The sequence below is a fragment of the Furipterus horrens genome, unplaced genomic scaffold, assembly GCF_987537825.1.
Source record: "Furipterus horrens unplaced genomic scaffold, mFurHor1.1.pri manual_scaffold_6, whole genome shotgun sequence".
NCBI classification, from domain to species: domain Eukaryota; kingdom Metazoa; phylum Chordata; class Mammalia; order Chiroptera; family Furipteridae; genus Furipterus; species Furipterus horrens.
Window position 1 is genome coordinate 7,026,319 of NW_028327176.1, and position 21,219 is coordinate 7,047,537.

The following is a 21,219-nucleotide window of genomic DNA, read 5'->3' on the forward strand; positions in this document are numbered from 1 at the left end:
AGTTAATGACCTCGTGGAACGTTTAGCTCAGCAGGGTCCCGTTTAATTTGGGGAAGCCCATGTCGTATAAATAAATCTCCCTGTCGGTTGATTTGCCACTAGGTTTTTGTGAATTTCACGTTGACTGACTTGTTTTATTGAAATAACTCACGCACTGTAAAGTTCCTCACGCAAAGGGCCCAGTTTGGGTGCCTTCAGTGAAGCTACAACATGGGGCAACCGTCACCAGTGTCTTCATTTCAGAAACTGAATTATTGGCATCATGCAGGCCCATCGTTTTTATTCTGGTCTTTCTTAGAAGTAAAACTTCCTCAGGGATAAATGATACTTTTTAGGTAAAATAACTTCTGATTTTGTTTTCAGGGTGGATGCATGTTACCTATTAAGTAACGATCTGAATGCCTACTCTGTGTGAAGCCTTCGGCTAGCGGTCAGGGATGTAACTGAGCATTAGCCTTTGCTGTTGCAGAATTACATGGGGCCAGCGTGCAGGGAAGCAACGAAGCAGGTGTGGTGGGAGGGTCACCAAGGGGGCGCAGAACCAGGGCGCCTGTTCAGTGTGAGAGACTCGGAACTCTTCAGAACAGCGTTTTGGGAAGAATGTAAAATGCTAATGTGAATTGATTATCGTGTATAATTGTGTGTGAAGGTTAATATGCCTATGGACGAAGGCTGGAAGGGGACGTGAATAATAAAATAAATTCATTAATGTGGTAAACTGTGGGTTATACTTATTTTGGTGCTCAGTACAGATGAGCCTTTCCTATGAAAACTCAGCTCACATCCCGGTCTTTCTGTGAAGCTGACCTGGCTGAGCGGTCCCCGTCCTCCCTTCCTGGGTACCACTTGCTGCGTGTGCCGCCCTGAATCCTAGGTGCTGACATGCCTCAGGGGCCCTTGTTTTAGATGCATTTAGTGTTGCTCATCCCATTCCCAGTTACACTCCCTGAGATGGGGGCTGTCCTTGCATAGTCCTCAGCTCTGCAGTGTGGCTACTTACTGACTGACTTCCTGTCTGTAGGTTTTCCTGGTGGGGACATTTTATGTAAATGGAATTGATCAGGTGTGCTCTGTTGTGACTGGCCTCTCTGGCTTAGCATAATGTTTTCCAGGTTTGTCAATTGTCAGTACTTCACTCCTTCATAGTGCCGGAAATATTCCATCACATGCATATACCTCATTTTTGTTTATTCACACGTTAGTTGATGGGCATTTGGGTTATTTACTCTGTTTGGCCACTGTGCTGTGAACATTAGTGTACAGGCTTTGTGTGGACGTTTTCATTTCCCCTGATGTGTACCTGGCTGTAATTGCTGGGTCACATGGTAGCTACATGTTTAACATTTTAAGGAACTGCCAGACTTTCCCAAAGTGACACCCCCATTTGATATCACCAGTAGGAGTGTATGCGGGTTCGTTTCTCTGTATCTTCAACAAACTCACTGTCTGTGTTTCTGACTGTAGCCGTCCTACTGTGTGTGAAGTGGCATCTTACTGTGGTTTTGATTTACGTTTCTGTGTAGCTAGTGACGGTGAACGTCTTTTCGTGTGCTTGTTGGCCATTTGTAGTGTCTGTTCCAGTTCCCTGCCTGGTTTTCCATGGGGTTATTTGTCTTTTTATTGTTGAATTTTAAGAGTTTTTCTCACACACATACACACACACACACACAATGTATTAGATACACAGGATGGACAAAAGTAGGTTTACCGTTGTTTGTATGGAAAATACTATAGTAATTTAATAAATGATAATACAAGAATAAACTGTTTTGTGTACTCAAAACTGTAAACTTTGCCCCACTCTATGATTTGCAGATAATTTCTCCCATTCTGTGGGCTGTTTTTTTACTCTCTTGGTAGTGTCATTTGAAATGCAAAAGTTTTTAATTTTGATGAAGTCAGTTTACCTATTTTTTTCATTATTGCTTTTGGGTTTTTTGTGTACAAGGAAACTGCCTAACCCAAGGTCATGAAACTAGACTCCTGTGTTTTCTTCTAAGAGTTTTCTTTTTCTAGGTCTTATATTTAGCTCTGTGGTTCATTTTGAGTTAATTTTGGAGTGTGATATAAAGAAAGAGATTAAACTTCATTCTTTTGCATGTGCGTATCCGTTTGTTCTGGCATCATTTGTTGAAAAGGCTATTCTTTTCCTCCCATTGAATTATTTTGACATAAGGCAATTTTTTAAAACCTAAACATTATTTGTGAAGTATTTTGAAGGGGAAAAATTAGGACAACTAAAGGATATCCTATAAAAACTAAGTCATTTCACCAGATCACCCCTGTTTTTAGTAATTCTACCTGAAGGCCACTTTTTAAAATTGGTATTTATATATAATTTTAGAGATGTTCTATACACATACAAGCATGTACTCATGTGTCTGGAAAGGTAGATGGAAACAAGGTTTCGGAGCACCTGGAGGCTCTGACGATGAGGGGGGCGTTTTGGGGGCTCCTTGCTTTCACACTCGGCTCATGTGGATTCTTCCTCAGTTACTTTAATTTTCACCTAAAAGAAGTCGATACGTATCATCTCGTAAAGCGTGCTTCAGTCTTTTCCTTCATTGTTATTCTGGTATCTGTTTCAGGGAGCTTCTGATCATCGGAGGCGTTGCGGCCCGGGACCAGCTCTCTGTCTTAGATAACGGGGTAAGCTGTGCTGTTAGTCTTTAAAAAGGTAACACCATGGGTGGTCGTTATGGCAACGCAGTTGCGTGGTGTTTCAAGACAAGTCAAGACGCCGAAGTTAAGATAAGGTCAAGAAAGTATAGGTTTGCTCAAAAGCCTCTTGTAGGTATGCCTTTTCCTGGAATTGTTCAGAACAGTAGTTCCTCCAAACCCCTCGTGCGGAATCCCAGCGTCCGTCTTTGTTTGTTTGTGTGTTTGTTTACCTTTTGAGCATCTTGAGAATGTTCTCAGTTGAATTAAGTATCGTTTCTTTTTTGAAGGGCGGGGGGATAATTGAAAAAGAAGAAACGGGAATTAAGAAACAGAGAAAGGGTGGATTGCAGAGAAGGGTAGAAGTTCTGGCAGAGATCATTGGGGTGGATGAAGGGAGACGAGGTGCACTTCCAGGAGGAGGGAGGTGAGTACAGGTACTTACCAGGGTAAGTCTTACAGGCCGTGCCTAGCCTTTCATTTGTGAGGGTAAAGCTAAGACTGGGGTCTTTCTTAGTTGGGGAGAAGTTTGAAAACTCTTAACTGTGCTCAAGCCTGTGAAGCTAAATATGCATAGGACCTTATACATGATTTTATATGTATGAAGTGACTTCTTCCTTACAAATTTTATTTCCATTTTCTTCTCTAAATATTTTATCATTCAGTCTAAACCACCCGATACTGAGTCATTGAGAGCAAACATGTCCTCCTTCCTGTTATGTTACATCAGTGCCCATCAAAAGAACTTTTATACTGAGTGTTTTAGATTTGACCTGTTATGCATATTAAGTGCAAGGAATCATACCGTACTTGTTAGTGCTATTTTAAGATAGCAATAGTGCTTTAATATGTTCCTATTTAGTGTGTTATATTTTAGTGCTTGTAAGAGATATTTAATATGTTCGTTCCCAATCTTGGTTCCTTAAACCCAGGTCCATTCTCTTCATAAGTTATTACGTTTCTTAACTCATATTTTTCAGCTCCAGAGCTTTTGGGGACTTAGATTTGCTGTCGTTGGTCACAGCCTAAGTTTGGTACTGGCTGAGGCTAACGGCAGAGTCAGGCACTTGTTCTGCAGCTTTCGTGGTAGGACTCAGTTTCATTCCACTTCGGGGATCTAATAGGTTCCCTCCCAGTTCTCTCCACCCCACTGTCGCTGCCGCTTCGTCTCCCCCGGCCTCTGGCTCAGTCTCTGCCCTTTGCTGCGTCTTACGCTGCGGCAGAAGTCAGCTTTGGAGCGAGAGGAGAACTGTTTAATTTTTAAAAATCTTTTAAAGTTGCAGCATTATGCAACACATGCAGCTGAGACCTGGTGGGGTAGTTGATATCATTGTACAAGTCATACTAATATCTCTGTCAGGCTTTTCCAGTTTAACTGGGTTCCTTTTTTCTGTTTAAACCTGAGCGACCTTGTGCCTGTTTTCATGCTGAAACTGAGGGGGGCGGAAACTCACAAGGTGGGTTACAATCCTGTACTGAGGAGGTGTTACACGTAGAACCAGAACAACATTTTGTCACTGCTGCGCACAGCCCCGTCACATGCTTGGCATACAGTAGATTCTTCGTACGCTGGACAGATTTCATCTTTGTATTTTCCAGGTTGAACTAAGACCTATATATAGTTATCAATACAAGTGAAACATTTCCTTCAGAGATATGTTTCATATTTCATGGGAATATGAATGTCTTAATGGGTCAACTTGGAAGTTCATTCAGCACAGAATCCCGCCTTTTCAAAGTCTGAGATGTGGACGTAATGGGGCCAGAGGGATAAATTTGTTAGGAGAAAGTTACCTCTGAGTCTGAGGAGAAAAAACAGGTATAAGAGAGTAGAAGTGATTTTTTTTCATGCTTATCAACAAAGAGTGGAAGTTTCGACTTGTCTAATTTATTGAATGATTTTTTTTTGTATAATACCTTACTTGTGTTCACATACATACATCCACAAATGCACTTTAAAAATACTAACCCTTCTGGTCAAGATGGAGGCATAGGTGGGCATGCTTCCCCTCCTTGCGCAACCACAGAGAGAATTAAAACTAACATCAAAACAGATACCACCCAGAACTGTCAAAATCTAACTGTATGGAAGTCCGACAACCAAGGATTTAAAGAAGCCACATTCAGCCAGGCAGACAGGAGGGGTGGAGACGTGGAGACGGGCAGAGAGGCGAGGAGACTCGGTGTGGTGGTGGAGGGGCAGCGGCGGGACCGGTGGTCCCACGTTCACGTGTGGGTGAAAATCGGGAGTGAGCGATCCCAGCCCAGGGAGCTAAATCCCCAGGACTTCTGGCTGTAAAAACCAGTGGCGGTTGGGATGGCAGCGGAAACTGCCAGATTTTCAGGAGACTCCGCAAAGGGCCCGCACAGTCTTAGAAGGAACGCAGCCCCCACCCCCCGCCCCAACCCCACTGGGACTCGGCACCAGGGCAGCAGCGGAAAGGGCACCAGTCGCATACAGGGAGTAGGTGAAGTGACAGGAAATGGGGCGAGTGCTGGGCAAACTTCCAGAAGCCAGGCAATGGCACTGTCCCCTCTCCAAGCCCTCCCCCTACACAGAGCCCCAAAGCGGTGAAGTGGGTTGCCCCGCCCTGGCGATTACCTAAGGCTCGGCCCCACACAATTTACAGGTAGGCCGAGCTACTAAGACAGGGAGTCAGAGCAGTTCTTCCTAATACACAGAAACAAACACAGGGAGGCTGCCCAATTGAGACAAAGAAATATGGGCCAAATGAAAGAACAGAACAAAACCCCAGAAAATGAAACTGAGATAGCCAACCTATCGGATGGCAGAGTTCAAAACACTGGTGATCAGGATGCTCAGAGAACTCATTGAGTACAGCAGCAACAGAAAGGAAGAAATGAAGGTTACGCTAACTGAATAAAGAAAAGTCTACAGGGAACCAACAGTGAAGGGGAGGAAGCTGGGGTTCAGATCAACAATTTGGAACAGAAGGGAGATATAAACGTTCAACCAGAACAGCAAGTCGAAGCTAGAATTCAAAATAACAAGGATAGTGTAAGAACCCCCTGGGATATCTCCAAACATACCAGCATCCAAATCATAGGGGTGCCAGAAGGAGAAGAGGAAGAGAAAGAAATTGGAAACTTATTTGAAAAAGAAAACTCCCCAAATTTGGGGAAGGAAATAGATATAAAAGTCTGAGAAGCACAGAGCGTCCCAAACGAGTTGGACCCAAGGAAGACCACACCAAGACACATCTTATTTAAAATGCCAAAGGTTCAAGATAAAGAGAGAATTTTTAAAGCAGCAAGAGAAAAAAGCAGAGAGTTAACAACGAAGGAGTTCCCATAAGACTGTCAGCTGATTTCTCAAAAGAAACTTCGCAGGCAAGAAGGGACTGGTAAGAAGTAATTAAAGTGATGAAAAGCAAGGACCTACAACCAAGATTACTCTATCCAGCAAAGCTATCATTTAGAATGGAAGGGCAGATGAAGTACTTCCCAGACAAGGTAAAGCTGAAGGAGCTCATCATCACCAAGCCATTGTTACATGAAACATTAAAAGGACTTATTTAAGAAAAAGATTAAAACAATGAACATTAAATTGGCAACAAAATCACGACTATCAACGAATCTAAAAAACAAAAACTAGGCAAACAGCCAGAATAGGAACAGAATCATAGGTATGGGGATCATTTGGAGGGTTATCAGCGGGGAGGGGGAAGGGGGGGAATGAGGGAGAAGGTGCAGGGATTAGAGGCATAACTGGTTGGTACAAAATAGGGGGAAGTTAAGAATAATATAGGAAAGGGTGAAGCCAAAGAACTTATATGCATGACCCACGGACATGAACTAAGGGGGGGATTGCTGGAGGGATGGGGGGTACTAGGCGGGGGCGGCAAAGGGGGGAAATTGGGAGAAGTGAAATAGCATAATCGATAAAATATATTTTAAAAATATACTTAACCTTTGTTGACTGCTTTCTGGAAATGGGCCAGGCACTGTCCTCAGTGCCTCTCATTCATTTTCTTATTCAGTTCTCACAGTAGTTGTTGAGATGATGGTCTTCCCAGTTTAGGGCATACGAGACGCCAACGCTCATGGTGGAGCTTACTTTAAAGCCCGTGACCCTAACCACGGTACGAACGGACTTGGTTACGAAGTGCGGGAAGGAGAACGGGAGATGTTAGCTGTACAGGCGCTCTGTAATCATACCTGCTCAAGATTATCCTCTGTGTGTGTATTTGAAAATGTTTATAATAAAAAGTAAAACTTGTTCTTATTTGAATTGGACCTTTTCTAGCGTTTGAGTCCCCGTTTAGATGTTACTTCTTGTATCACCCGAGTGCCTTTGACTTCCGTGTTCTAAACTTCAGTCTCTCATTTAAAAATCAGATGATGATAGTGGTATTTACCTTAGTGGTAGCATGAAGTGACATAGTCCTTGTCAGTGTTAGCACAGTGCCTGTGTATTATAAGCACTTGGCAAGTAGTGATTATTATAGTTTTCCTAGACAGTTGATCATCATCGTTATCAATAACAACCAACTTATTGACACACCTAGCACACTAGGCATCAAGTGACTTACGTATTTCATCTCTTAATTACCACAGTCATCTTGCAAAGTAGAAGGCATTACTTTCAAATACGAGAAAATTGAAACTAGAAGATACAACTGGGTAGTGCAGAGTCAGGATTTGAATTTCAGAGTTCCAATAAATTCATCTGATTATTGTTTGCAAAAAGCAAGTTTTATATATTAGACTGTGTAACAATTAAGGATGTCAAACGTAGTTGGCCAAACTCTTCAGATTAATCTCAAACTAAATACAAGTTTGATAATACAAGTGTTTTTTGTTTCTGTTTTTTGTTTTTACAAATTTAGAGGTAAGGTGACATTTTAGTATCCATGGTTTATTGTAAGTAGACAGTTGTTGGTTACTACGTCAAGGTGATGTGATAGTTCTTCAGTTTTCATCAGGAGCCTCTTTGATGTTTTTCAGGTCGATATAGTTGTTGGCACTCCAGGAAGACTCGATGACTTGGTGTCAACTGGAAAGCTGAACTTATCCCAAGTCAGATTCCTGGTCCTGGATGAAGCCGTATGTTGAAATATATTTATGCTTTTTAAAGTGTTTGCTTTTATTTTTGGAGATAAAATATGAGAAATAAATTAAAAATATAATTCAGTCATGATTCAAATACCTAGAGATAATCACCGTTACCAGTTTGGTATATTTTCATCCACTTCTAATATACATGTTATTTTATGTAGTTGAAATCAAGCTTTGAGGACTCTTAAGAAATTTTTTTTTAATATAGTGTCATAAGTATTTCATGTTATTTGTAAAAGATGTGTAAAGGCTGTTTAATGGTCTGTTATACGGATACTTTATTGTTTATTTAACTATTGTTACTAGATGTGTAGGTTTGTTTTTCTTTCAAAATAGTTATTTATGTTTGTACATAGTTTTTACACATTACAAATTACTTCCTTGTATCATAGTTGCAAAATATGAACTGTATGAAAAGGCATAAATGTGTTTGAGACATACATCCAAATTATTTTCAAGATGGGTCGAAGTAGTTTCAGCACAGGTTTCTGGTTTTGTTTTCCATGTTAAAATCATGCTTAAGGACATGTGGTAGGAGCTGTTAACTCTTGTATTTATTCTAGAATATTAGTGTATGGTTTTTGGGTTATTTATTGTCAGCTTTTTCATATTTAGTCAAACAGGATTTAACATTGGACTTATAACTTATCTCTAAATACTTAATAGAAAATTATTTAGAAAATATGAGGATCGGTATCTGTATGAATTAGTTTGCATTTGTTGTAGAAAAGAAAGATTTAGATACTGATTTTAAAACTTTGCTTTTCTTTGCTTCTACAGGATGGGCTTCTTTCTCAAGGTTACTCTGACTTTATAAATAGGATTCACAATCAGATTCCTCAGATTACCTCTGATGGAAAAAGACTTCAGGTAAAAACTAACCATCTTAAAATATGTGTAAATAATATTTTGTGTTAAAACTTAATGTTTTATCTTTGATATATATCTTGTTTTAGTGTTTTCTGATTAAGTTAACTACTCTATAAAACATTTTCTTCAGTACTTGATTAAATAGCACACACAGAGAAAACAGTCGTAAGCTGCTTTTAGAAATAAAGAAGGGAATTTCAGGAATTACTTAGGTAAGTTACAGAAGACTATAGTAAAATTCTTAGTGTTTTTTTCTTCTGAGCATTTAGAGTTTATATTCTAGACTATGAGTTCTGTTTCCTGTTTGCAAGAAAAGTATCTCGAGCTGTTGAAAAGCAGTGTTTTCTTTAGTAATTATTTCTTCAAATCTTATTCTTATTTTCCCCATCCTTCTCGTGAGAAGAATTCGATAGGTAGAAGCTATTAAGAGATAGAAGTCATTATAGTTTAGATAAGCTTGTAGGTTTTTAGGTAGGTCTAAAACTTACAATTTTACATCTTCAAAACCTTTCCATCTTCGTGTTTGTCGGAGCCTGAGGAGCAGATTTCGTGATTTCTGTGGCAGTGAGGGGACTGAAGCTCAGAGAGGTTCGCCTGCCCAGTCACACCTCTAGTTGTGGCTGCAGAGTGAGGTATTGAACTTGTCTTTAGACTCCATGCCTAGTGAGTGTTGTGGCCCACATCAGTATCGTAGGCAGAATGATGGTGATGATGATGATGATGATGATGATGATGATGATGATAAAATAAGTTTATGTAAGTTTCGATTTTCTATTCTCAGGTGATTGTTTGCTCTGCTACTCTGCATTCATTTGATGTAAAGAAACTCTCTGAGAAGATAATGCATTTTCCCACATGGGTTGATTTAAAAGGAGAAGATTCTGTTCCAGATACCGTGCATCATGTGGTTGTCCCAGTGAATCCCAAAAATGACAAATTCTGGGAAAAGCTTGGGAAAAACCACATTAGAGTAAGTACTTCATAAGGTTAACATTTGCATAGAATAAAGCAGTTATAAACTAGCATAGCCTTGGACTCTCAGTGATGCTTAAAACAACCAGATATTGTACCTAAGTAAAGAGAAGACCAGGGAAAGTTTAGGCCTTTAAGGCACAGAGTAAGTGATGGACTCATCTTTTATTTTTCTGTCTATATAAAGTTGCTTTTGATATAATTTTTATAAATAAGTAGGGTTATCTGCATATGATGTCTGTCCAGAAGGTATCCAGCCATATATAATAAAATGAAGACATTTACTGAAGAAGACACAAGAAACATTGTACACAGGACAAGATGCCTCAGTCCCCTTCAAAGTGGGCACCTGGGTACCTCACACAGTTCCCCTAATCGCCATCAGATGCTCGTCGTATTTTCCTGAATCTCATCTACAGTCCAAAATCTCTTCCCTTTCAAAGGTGATTTTAGTTTTGTCAAAAGCCAGAAGCCTCAGGGCGCCAAATCTGGGCTGTAGAGGGGCTGAGTCACCTGGTGATTTAACGTTTTGCCGAAAAACTACATGAGGCGTGACACATGAGCAGGCATGTTGTCGTGATGAAGCTGCCAATCACCAGTTGCCCAGAGCTGCGGCTTTCTGAATCATCCGAATAACTTCTGTGGAGGAATGTTCAAGCTTCATGCAAAATTTGATCTGGATTCTTTGCTCTACTCCCTCAGTCATTTTGAATGCAACAACCACACAGTACACACGCTCACTCAATGGCATCAACCACCCCCACTGACTAGTACAGTGAAGTCGTCAGTGTTCACACATGTGCATTCCAGTCCCCTCTCCTTGGCTGCCGGGTTACATCAACATCGTACAAACCTTTCTTGTTACATTAACAATGGCTGGACTTTTTCCAGACAGACCTTGTATATAGAGATCTAATCCCAGATACAATGCTCTCCATTTTTAGCAGTATTTTAGCGTCTTCCTGATGGGCATTATTTTTTAAGAAAATGAATTGCATGTGTCCATTGTGTCAGTTTTCCCTCTGTTACTAGATTTACCTCTTTTATATAAGGATATGTTTATTGTGAATACACAAAATTCTAAAAACCGCTTTCATTTTTATTATTACATTTAAAATTGGTTAGCCTTAGAGTTTTCTGAATCCGAAGAACAGTTTTGCCTACAGATTATAAAGATGTATTTCTGAAATGCCATCTAAAGGTAAATACAATGCTCTTAGAACAGTGACAGCTGTTCCGAACTGTTACTAACCACTCCCCATTCCTTTTTTATCCTCTCCTTCCGGTAGACGGATGAAGTACATGCAAAAGATAACACAAGACCTGGAATTAACAGTCCAGGTAAGTGGAAAATATCCATAAAATGAGCTGAAAGATTTTGAAAACAAATTGGTTTGTTTTATTGAGTTTATGCCCTGTCTAACCTCTTGAAGAACTTGAGTGATCTATAAAAATAGAACAGGAAATCTGAAAATAAAAGCAACAAAAATAGTAAAGAAATGGTGGGAAAGTCGGTATCAGATAATTTAGAGGATTATTAGTCACTGAATTTAAGACAGTCTCCTAGCCTATAAATCATAGATGTTTTAAATTATAGAATTCTCACCGATCGTAGGAAACCAGCAAATTTCTCTGGTGAAGGATTTTATATTGGCCCTGAATTTCAGGAGGTTCTTCGCATCAGGGAATTGGATAACAAAGAAAAACGTCTTGAGCTACAACTTTGTGAAAGATACAGAAATGATCTAGAAATGGTTCATTGATTCTTTTTGAATCAATATCCGTAACATAGAATTTACCATTTTAACCTTTGGGGGTAGTTTTCATGGAAAGCAGTGGAACAAGGGATTAAAAAGTTTAAAGATGTGAGCTTGCCAGAGCGGCTATACAGTGCAAGACTGGAAAACCCACCGGACACTTAGGTTCCACGGGAGAGCGCAGAGGATACACCGCTTACCGAAGCGGGAAGCTCAGTGGTGGCTCTCCTCTGTGGTCCAGATTAGAGTAGGAGATGCTCTTTCGGAACTGAGCTCACCAATTATAATGGGGATGTTAGGATGGCCCCGTCTCCCCTACGCACTGAGGCCAGGCGACAGCATAATCCTAAGCCAGGGAGATGCTGTTATTGTAGCGAGCAGCCTGGTCAGAGTGGACGGTGGGCATCTGGGAGGAGTCCCTGAGATGGTGGGTCTCCAGCCCCTCCAGGGGTTGAGCTGAGGTTGCGTGGCCTAAGGCCCCCCCATAAACCGCGTTGTTGGCGTGACCGTGCAGCATGGGCCCCACCCCCCAGGTGAGCAGACAGGCAGGGCCTTCGGGACAAGGCCAGTTCTTTCCGGTTCATTTTCGCACCAGCGCCTTCCATCTGCAGGCGCCTCTGTCCTGTGTTACCGGCCTCCTTCACGTCACGTTGTGTTAGCCATTTGTAAGTGTACAGTTCCGTGGCATTAAGGACATTCCTGTTCTGTAACCACCACCGCCCCCCCCCCAGTCCAGGACTCCTCATCTTCCCAAACGGAAACTCTATTGTTGAATGTTTATCAGTATTTAAAAAGTCTTACATTAAATCCTGATTCAGTGAGATATTTCTACGCAGAGCTGAGACTATTTGTTTCCTGCACATAATGTTTCAGAATTTATGAGGATCCATCATGGTACAAGGACAGGGCTTAGAGAACCTGGGATGGATCTTAAATCCATGACGCTGCACGTTTGTCTGACACCAAGTGTGTCGTGCGGGTACTTGGCAGGAGCAAGGCTGCATATGGGGTTGGTTAGCTTCGTTGGTAGGTTTCTGAGAAGCTTCTGAAAGGTGGATTGTCTGAAGTCTTGATTGAAGAGTGTTCCTATGAACTCATTTTGGTGAACAAGGTGTGTGCTCAGCTGGCCTGTGGCTGAAGAGGAGCAGAGGCGCTGCTGATCAAGGATGACACTTCATCCCGCTCCCCGGGAACGCTTGCCGTGAAATGAAAATGTGCACTGCTGCATCTGCTTGTCCTTGTAAAGCTTCTGCTTGTGCTACAGTCAGGGCTGACCGCAGAGACCTTGGGAAGGCGTCGGGCGACAGAATTAACACTTTGCAGCAGGTAGTAGTTAAGGAGGAGCCGTAGCCCAGCCTCACGCTGGAAATAAAGACTTCAGTGACTCAGAAATGACTAACTAGGCTCGGTGCGCAGTTTCTTCTCAGTAGAGAGAAGTATGAACGCTCTGGTGTTTAGGTTAATTTAGAAAGTACAGTACTTTATTTTTAACGGGTTAAAATAACTGAGTAAACATTTATGGCCCGTTTAGGAAGTTAATGTGAGACACAATGGAATTCTCCATAAGAGGGAAGAACAGTTTTGTTGTGGGTGTGTATTTTGTTTATGCGTGTGTGTGTTTCCCTCCCAAGAGGTATGGTCATAGGTGTTTCGGTGCCCCGCCAACTGGCATCCAAAACATGAGCAGAAACAAAACTAAATGAGTGAGTGGATTGTCACACCGTCTCACCGTCTTATTAGTTCTTGTTTGCATCGATAGTACTTGAATTAAAGCAGTTTTTTAAGGTGAGTTAAGCAGTAAGCCTGCAATTAATTAGGTGTGTTCATGACAATTTCAGATTGAAATTCTGTTTTTATTTGTTGTTGTTGTGCTTCAGAGATGTGGTCTGAAGCTATTAAAATCCTGAAGGGGGAGTACACTGTCCGGGCAATCAAGGAACACAAGATGGATCAAGCAATTATCTTCTGTAGAACCAAGATCGACTGTGACAACTTGGAGCAGTATTTCATGCAGCAAGGAGGAGGTACTCTATCCGTGCCTGAATGGGTGGTGTTCGACCCCTCGTTTCCTAGGGTGCCGACCTCACATCGGTGCAGTCTGGATGCTCGTGTGTGTGTGTGTGTGTGTGTGTGTGTGTGTGTGTGTGTGTGTGTGTGTTTGCTGCGCATGCACACTTACTTAGCACTTTTCTGTAAGAGAAACCTTAGGGAAAACAGTGAGGCCGAGGTCCACGGGGCTGGTTTCATTACCGCAGTGAATATGAATCACAACATTTTAAGTACTTCCTGTCGTTTGGAAGAAGGGTGAAGTTACTGATTAACTTTATTTTTAAATTTAATGTATTGGGGTCACATAGGTTAATCAGATATATAGGTTTCAGGTATACAATTCCGTATACGATTGCGTCTGTATATTGTGTTGTGTGTTTGCTGCCCCAAGTCAGGTCTCCTCCCATCACCACTTACTCCCCCTCCACCCTCTTCTACCTCCCCCTGCACCCCCTTTTCCTCTTGCGCCCACCATACTGTCGCTACGTGCAGTAAGCCAGTCAGAGGAAGGTGTGCCACTCGATTTCACTCATATGCGGAGTCTAATGAACCGAATACTAAGGAACAAAATAGAAACAAACTCATAGATACAGAGCCGACTGACAGCTGGCGGGGGGGCGGGGGGGCAGGGTGCAAGGGGAGGAGGGGATTAAGAAAACACCTCCTAGACGTTGGTTAACTTTAATGTTACATTTTTAAGGGTAGTCATTAAGTAATAGAGTGATGTCTTCTAAAACAGTATGTAAGGAAAAATCCTTCATCTAAAAAAGCCTAAATACGAAAGGGGGAAATGAGAAAAAGCACAAGTTAGAAATTACCGGGTAAGAAGGCTGGTGGGAACTGAATAGGTGCGTGTTGAAAGGCATAGACTGTTAGACTGGGTGAAATTAGCTGTATGCTGTCTACAAGATGTTTACCTAAAACCTGAGGACATGCAAAGATTGAAAGGAAAGGGAATGAAAACATATGTCTGTCAGCTCAAATATTAACCAGAAGAATTAGGTATAGTTTAAGTCTAGCTGTATTAAGAGACACAATAGACATGAAGGCAAAAATATTCCTAGGAATAGAGAAGGTCACTATATAATAAAATATTAAGGCTACAGAGGTTCTAATTTTATGCTTCTCACACGTCAAATATTTCTACACTGGGATATTTCTACACTGGACTACTACTCAGCGACGAAAAGGAATGGCCCACTACTGATAGACCCAACAACTCAGGGCGGGTCTCAGACATGCCAAAGGAAAGAATTCTTACCCAAGGGTTCGTTCTGTACTGAGCCCGTTTGTGTGCAGTTCCGGAAGAGTCAAACTGAGCTCTGATAGGGGAAAACCGGAACAGTGTCTGCCCTCAGGAGCGTGGGAGCAGGGAATGACGGGGACAGGCAGGGAGCCACTCTGTGGGGTGGTTGTTCAGTATCTTCATAGAGCTTTGGGTACAGAGGTGTGTGTGTTTGACAACTTAGCAAATGTGCACTTAAGATTTGTGCATCTTGTGTGTAACCTTTACCTCAAAAGGAGAACAGCAAACCCCGAAGCAGATCCTGCCCTTTACTTAATGACACCTTTGCGGAAGTGTGTGCTGATAGCCGCACTTACGCTGAAATGTATTGGAAAGATACAGGTGCGTTAAAGGGAGGACGGTGTGCAGGTGTGTGGTAGGGAGGCGTGGTGAGGACGCCAGCCGCTCGCTGTGGGAGGTCTTCCAGTTCTGCAGTTGGAAAACGCAGAGATTGGAAAAGTATGTAAGGAAAAATTGACAGATGCACAAGGTAACAGACAACTCCCGTTCTCACGGTGGGGTAGACAGTAGCACATCTCTGCTTAGAATTGATGTACGGCAAGGCGATTGAAAAGTCAAAACATAGGGGAAATTTAAACAATTTAAAAGTTCGAACTAATGGCCACGTAAAGCACACGTGACACCGTCCACGGCAGTGGACAGTTAGTAACTGTTTCTAAGCCCTGGCACACGGACTTGCCTGGTGGTTTCAGTCACAATGACTTTTCTAATAAACCTTCCTGTCCGCCTTAGTTATGAACGGAGGACTTGGTTGTGTGGTTAGGAACGCTGTTGATCAAGCAGAAGTATCTTTGAGTTTCTCTTTCCTTTGCTAAATATTCTGATTGCCTCTGCCAGGAACACAGTGGTCCTGAACCGTTTGTAAAAACAAAATCATCCAATGTATACCCAGTTCCAGGGTTTAAGAGAGGGAGGAAAGGATCCCTTCCCCATCCATAGGCGCCCCAAGCAGGCGTGGGAGTGTGTGGGTCACACGTCCCCCAGCCACTGGAATTCCGCATGCGGTGGCACCTCCGCTGGGTGCCTTTGGGAGTTCTGGGTGGCTCTTGCGTCTCTGCGTAATTAGTTTTTGTTAGTCATTTTGGGTTGATACCTTTCAGAACGTCCTGTTTCCTTGAATTCTATCACTGGTACTCCAGGCTGTCTTTCGTGGTGTCTGCGGGCTCTGCTGAGGCTCTTTGCCCCCCTCCCCCCACCCCCCAACCCCGACTGCACTGCTGTTTGCTCCTCTTTATCTGAAGTGTGTCTTGTAGGACGGGCTCCCATGCATCTGCCTCTAAGGTAGCCCCTCTGTCTTTCTTACCTGCTTGGACCAGGAAACTGGATAACTGAGTTGCTTGGAGCACCTTGAGGAGGGCAGGCTTGTGGACGGGGCCGGTAGTGAGAGCAGGGACTTCATGGTGCCTGCTTGGGGTCTTCCAAGAATAACCTCTTTTGCCTAGTTTTTGGTTTTTCGCTTTGTATGGTACAGGTGAAGTTCCTGGAGTACACATGTACTTTCCTTATTCCTGCGTTCTTGTTAGCATACTGCTTTATTTACTCCTGCAGATTGGGAAGGGTGACTTACAATGTCCTTCAGAGCAACTTCGGTTTTAATGCCCATGGAGTTCGTTTTAGTGGCACTTTGCCTAATGGTGTTAACCATGGTCGGTGGCAGGTTGGGTATAGATTTCCATAGAACTATATAGTACCATCAGACCTGACTTTGGTTGTTTTTTTGACGTGGTTTTCAGTGCAGTGTTTTCCAAGGTTAACTGGTTAATCTGCTTTTCACTAGGACCTGATAAAAAAGGACACCAGTTCTCATGTGTTTGTCTTCACGGTGACAGAAAACCTCATGAGAGAAAACAGAACTTGGAAAGATTTAAGGTACCGCTATTTAGTTGTCTGCATTCCCTTAATACTAAGGAGAGGAGTTGCATCTCGTTTTAAGTTAGTTCCAGTTACTCTTCGTAAAGCAATTCTTGTCCTAGAAACTGCTGTATCCTCTTCATGGCTGGGCTTAGTCACCCTTAAGGTCAAATGGTGAATTACACATTCTCTACCAGCACAGCAGTACTGTGATAAGGATTTTCAATTTAAGGAAGTTTTAGTTAAATTCTTTCAGGTAGATATTTCTAGAAGCATTGTTAGATAGTTAAACCATGTCTGTGGGTCTTTTGTAAAAAATACTTTGTAGTAATGCCCATAGAGAACATAAGTAGTTGTAGATTATTTTAAGACAGATGTCAGAATACGGTTCTACAGAACTATGTACAGTCTGAATTGTTTGGGGCAGACCACCCCGCTGGGTGCTCACAGCACCTGAATGGGCTCTAGCTCTGTGGGGGTGGGGGTGGGGGGATGGGCTTGAGCCCTTGAAGACTCAAGGTCAGTAGCCCCCACCCACAGGAACCCCCAGTGTTGACCACAGTGCTTATTCCAGCCTGTAGTGTCTTCTCTCAGGCCCGCCGTGCGGGACGAGGTGAGAAGCCTGGACTCGGGAACTTAGGGTTCTGTTCCCGTGCTCTGAGCTGACGTGGGCGGGAAAGCTATGGGGTGGCCTCGTTTCAGGGTGGTGCCGCCCTTCTGAGCCTAGGCGTCGTATGGGAACCTGCCCAGCGTGCCCTTCCCTGGCCTCCACGTCCCTAACTTCGCTGCACCTCGGGGCACAGACCCCATTCGGAGGCTAGTATGTGTTTCCCTGGTGAGCACCAGGGACTCTGTCCCTTCTCTTTAGGATTTTGTCACCACAAAAACTGTAACATCAAGGTAAAATACCTAGTATATGAATTTATTTAAATGCAAGGGTAGAAATATGGCTCACGTTTTCCTAATTTGTTCTATCTTCCTCTTAATTACTGGTCAGGATTTCTAAAGATAGAGCCAAATTTTGGCATTGGTTTGGTATCTTTGCTGTAAGAAAAAAGAAAAGCAAAAATGAATCCAGCCGTTGGTTTATTTACCTTAAATGTTGTATTTAGTGACTCATGACTTAGAAATGCAGTAAGAGTTGGCTCAGGGGTCATGAATACCTGGACCTCTAATCTGGTAGTAGTGTATGCGTTGTTCGGGTCCTCATTGAATGGACAGAGTTTGTGTTCACTGTTCAGTGTACGTACTAATGAATTCCTTTCTCTCCTCTGTTCTCTTTAGAAAGGAGACGTGAGGTTCTTGATTTGCACAGATGTGGCTGCCAGAGGAATCGATATCCATGGTGTTCCTTACGGTAAAAAAGAAACTTTCTGTGCCTGCAGATTGAATTTTATGGAATTTTAAGTAAACCTAATGTTTTCAAAATATTTAGAAACTCCTCGCAGCTGGTAATAATTGACTCTGTTTGCAGTTATAAATGTCACCCTGCCGGATGAGAAGCAAAACTACGTGCACCGCATCGGCAGAGTGGGCAGAGCTGAAAGGTACCGCCGCCGCTCACGCCTGCCCTTAAGCTTCTGTGCTTCAGGCGTGACATCTAACGAAGACTTTTTTAACTCTTTCAGGATGGGTCTGGCCATTTCCCTGGTGGCAACAGAGAAGGAGAAGGTAAGCTCTTCGGTGCCGCGTCACACTCACTGTGTGTGCGGCCGTTTTCGGTGTTCGAGATAAAAGCAGTTGGACCTTTCCGTTTCCGTGGACTGCAGTTGCATACAGACTAGAAGTGAGCTTTTTGTGGCCCTTTTATTGCCCGTGTTCATTAGGTGGACAGGTAATAGGATGAAGTTTAGAAAGGAAAAACGAAAGATGTAACTTGTCCTCATTTCTTTAATATAATTATTTTCACCAAACTGAAACCCTCTCTGGTAGTGTGCCATAGAAGACTTGCCCGGGGAGGAGCGGGGAGTGTAGCTTACTATTTTGGTATAATTCAAAATATACAGAAAAGTTGCAAGAAGAAGGAACTCCCACATAATCATTGCCCAAACTAGATGTTCATTTTGCTTTTTGCTTTATGCTCTTGTAGAAAGGATTTGAACTTTATTTTTGATACTCATCTTGATACAGCATTCTCTGATACATACTCTTTGATCCCCGTATTTATCTGAGAATTCCTTCTGTAACTGACATACACTTTAGAAAAACTTGGGCTGTTTTCAAGAACTCTTTCAGAAGACTCAGCTGATGAGCTCCTGAATAGGGAGCGTGCGGCCACACCCGCAGTCTAGTTTCTTGTGCCTGAGGCCAGAAGACACTAACAAACACGTCGAGTTGAAGACAGAGCCGTCTAGCCCGTGTCCGTCTCCATCCCTGTTCGTGCTTCTCCCTCCAGGTCTGGTACCACGTGTGCAGCAGCCGCGGCAAAGGGTGTTACAACACGCGCCTCAAGGAGGACGGGGGCTGCACCATATGGTACAACGAGATGCAGGTGGGACGCGGAGAGCTTATTAGTTAAAGCTGGACACTGGGCTGCGTTTGTCTCTGCACTAACCGTTTGTCCGTTGGGAGGGAAAGCAATGAGTAACCAATATTAATGGTCGCTATGAACGCGTCTCTTCAGAAGTCTTCCTTCCACTTACACCAAGCACGGTGTAGCCACCCTGCTTTGATTGGACGCTCCTCAGGGGCAACTCTGGTCAAAATGACATTTTTATTTGAAAAGGCTTTGAATTTTCTTTCCCTTTCTTAGTTGCTCTCTGAGATAGAAGAACACCTGAACTGCACCATTTCTCAGGTTGAGCCAGATATAAAGGTACCAGTGGATGAATTTGATGGGAAAGTCACCTACGGTCAAAGAAGAACAGCCGGTGGTAAGCTCTGAATTACTTTTTTTAAAAATTATTAATTAATTAATTTATTTATTTACTTTTAGAGGGGGAAGGAGAAAGAGAGGGAGAGAAACATCACTGTGGTTGCCTCTCACTCACGCCCCCAACTGGGGACCTGACGTGTAACCTAGTCATGTGCCCTGACTGGGAATCGAACCAGCGACACTGGGCTCGCAGGCTGACGCTCAATCCACTGAGCCACAGCAGCCAGGGCCTGAATAACTTTTAATTCAGTTTTAAGTGTGCATGTTTCCCTTCTGAGCATCAGTTTAAGAAGAGAGTAATTTTATTTCATTGTGTTAAGTGTACATTTTTAGCATATCACTCCTTCCCTCTATTACTCCCCCAGCACTTTGTCCATGCCTGTCTCATGCGTGCTCTCGTGTGTGAGCTCTGTGTGAACGAAGCAGCACAGCTGGTTCTCTCGGGGTCATAAGAGTAGTTGAACATTTATAGGCTTATCAGGAAACAAGAGTATAAGGGTAATTTTGAATGAAGAATCGGAAGCCTTTGACTTAATTCAAGTGGTAACCCAACATGCCATTCCCTTTGCCTGGAATGACCTTGGCTCATCCCTGAAATTTTGTTAAGATTCAGGATAAACAAGTGGTTTTCCAGATCAAAAGACGAGGACACGGGACGGATGGGTGGATGAGGGCATTGGGACAGCTGTTAGTGAGGCCTGCTCGTTAGTTTATATTGATTTAACATTCTTAGAGCTCTGAGTTGTGGAGCTGACTTGCCCAGTAGTGCATTTTTATTGCTAGAAGCAGTGTTTAAGTTGATATAACTGAGCCGAAGTGACGAGGTATTTCAGGCATATCACTTACATTACGTGGTGTCTTGTGCGTGTGATGCAGGTGGGAACTACAAAGGCCATGTGGACGTTCTGGCGCCCACAGTCCAGGAGCTGGCTGCCCTTGAGAAGGAGGCGCAGACGTCCTTCCTGCACCTGGGCTACCTTCCCAACCAGCTGTTCAGAACCTTCTGATTCTCACACACACTAAGTAAGGGTTGAGTGATGGAACTCCACACCAGTCGTCTGCGGCCCCGCAGCAGTGTTTATAGTGACCTAAGCTGTTAACGCTGACTCTTGCATGTCAAGAAACATGGAACATTAGTCCTAGGAGTTCATAAAGTGGCAGCCTCCGGAAAGTAATAAACTTGGTGACTGTGCTTCCACGATGGTCTGTGTCGTATGTTCACGGCTCCGACGGCTCTTCTTGTCTGAGCGCGCTGTGGGGTGTGAAGGGCAAGGCCCTCTGGGGTCGCCGGTGAGCATCCTGAGAGGAGGGCCCTCCCGGGCAGTGGTCCTCAGTGGGGACCACCCCGAGGGGCTGCGGCCGCCTCCGTGTCTGCTGGAGCCGAGGACGGGCATGCGGTGAAAGAAGGTCGCGGGTCGCACGGTGGCAGGACTGCTCGGTGCGTGTGGGGGCCTGGAGCGTCTGGGAGCAGAAGGTTCTGCGTGCGAGGACCGGCAGCCGGTGGGGGGCGGGGGGCGAGGCTGTCTCGGAAGGTTCGCCGCCTCTGAGAACCTCTTCCCAGCGGACACACGCCCACAGAGAAAGCGATTCTGCTGTCCCTCTAGGTCTCAAAATTAAACTTGAACACAGTCCTTTGGAATAGACGAGTTTCCTCAGACCCTCTTGCCTAAAATACCAGAAGGAAAAATTGAGATACATATAATTGAATTGTTATGCCATTTCACTTAGTTTATAAAGTAGTTTCTTGGGGAAATGTCTTTGTTGCCCTAGAGATTTCTAAAGAGCACGAGTTACCGTAATTT

The 21,219-nt window shown here is 43.3% G+C and overlaps 1 protein-coding gene across 1 annotated transcript in view; it reads left to right on the forward strand.

The window, feature by feature from the left end:
• The window catches only part of DDX1 (DEAD-box helicase 1), a 34,299-nt gene extending 13,684 nt beyond the window's left edge, over positions 1-20,615 (forward strand). The window contains exons 14-26 of the mRNA XM_090280934.1: positions 2,589-2,649; positions 7,627-7,725; positions 8,518-8,607; positions 9,389-9,577; positions 10,869-10,920; positions 13,214-13,360; positions 16,469-16,560; positions 17,827-17,899; positions 18,017-18,089; positions 18,171-18,213; positions 18,938-19,033; positions 19,295-19,415; positions 20,294-20,615. Of these exons, the coding sequence (XP_090137060.1) occupies positions 2,589-2,649; positions 7,627-7,725; positions 8,518-8,607; positions 9,389-9,577; positions 10,869-10,920; positions 13,214-13,360; positions 16,469-16,560; positions 17,827-17,899; positions 18,017-18,089; positions 18,171-18,213; positions 18,938-19,033; positions 19,295-19,415; positions 20,294-20,424 (1,267 nt within the window). The 3' untranslated portion in view covers positions 20,425-20,615. The remainder of the gene's footprint in view (positions 1-2,588; positions 2,650-7,626; positions 7,726-8,517; positions 8,608-9,388; positions 9,578-10,868; positions 10,921-13,213; positions 13,361-16,468; positions 16,561-17,826; positions 17,900-18,016; positions 18,090-18,170; positions 18,214-18,937; positions 19,034-19,294; positions 19,416-20,293) is intronic.
• The last annotated feature ends 604 nt before the right edge of the window (positions 20,616-21,219 follow it).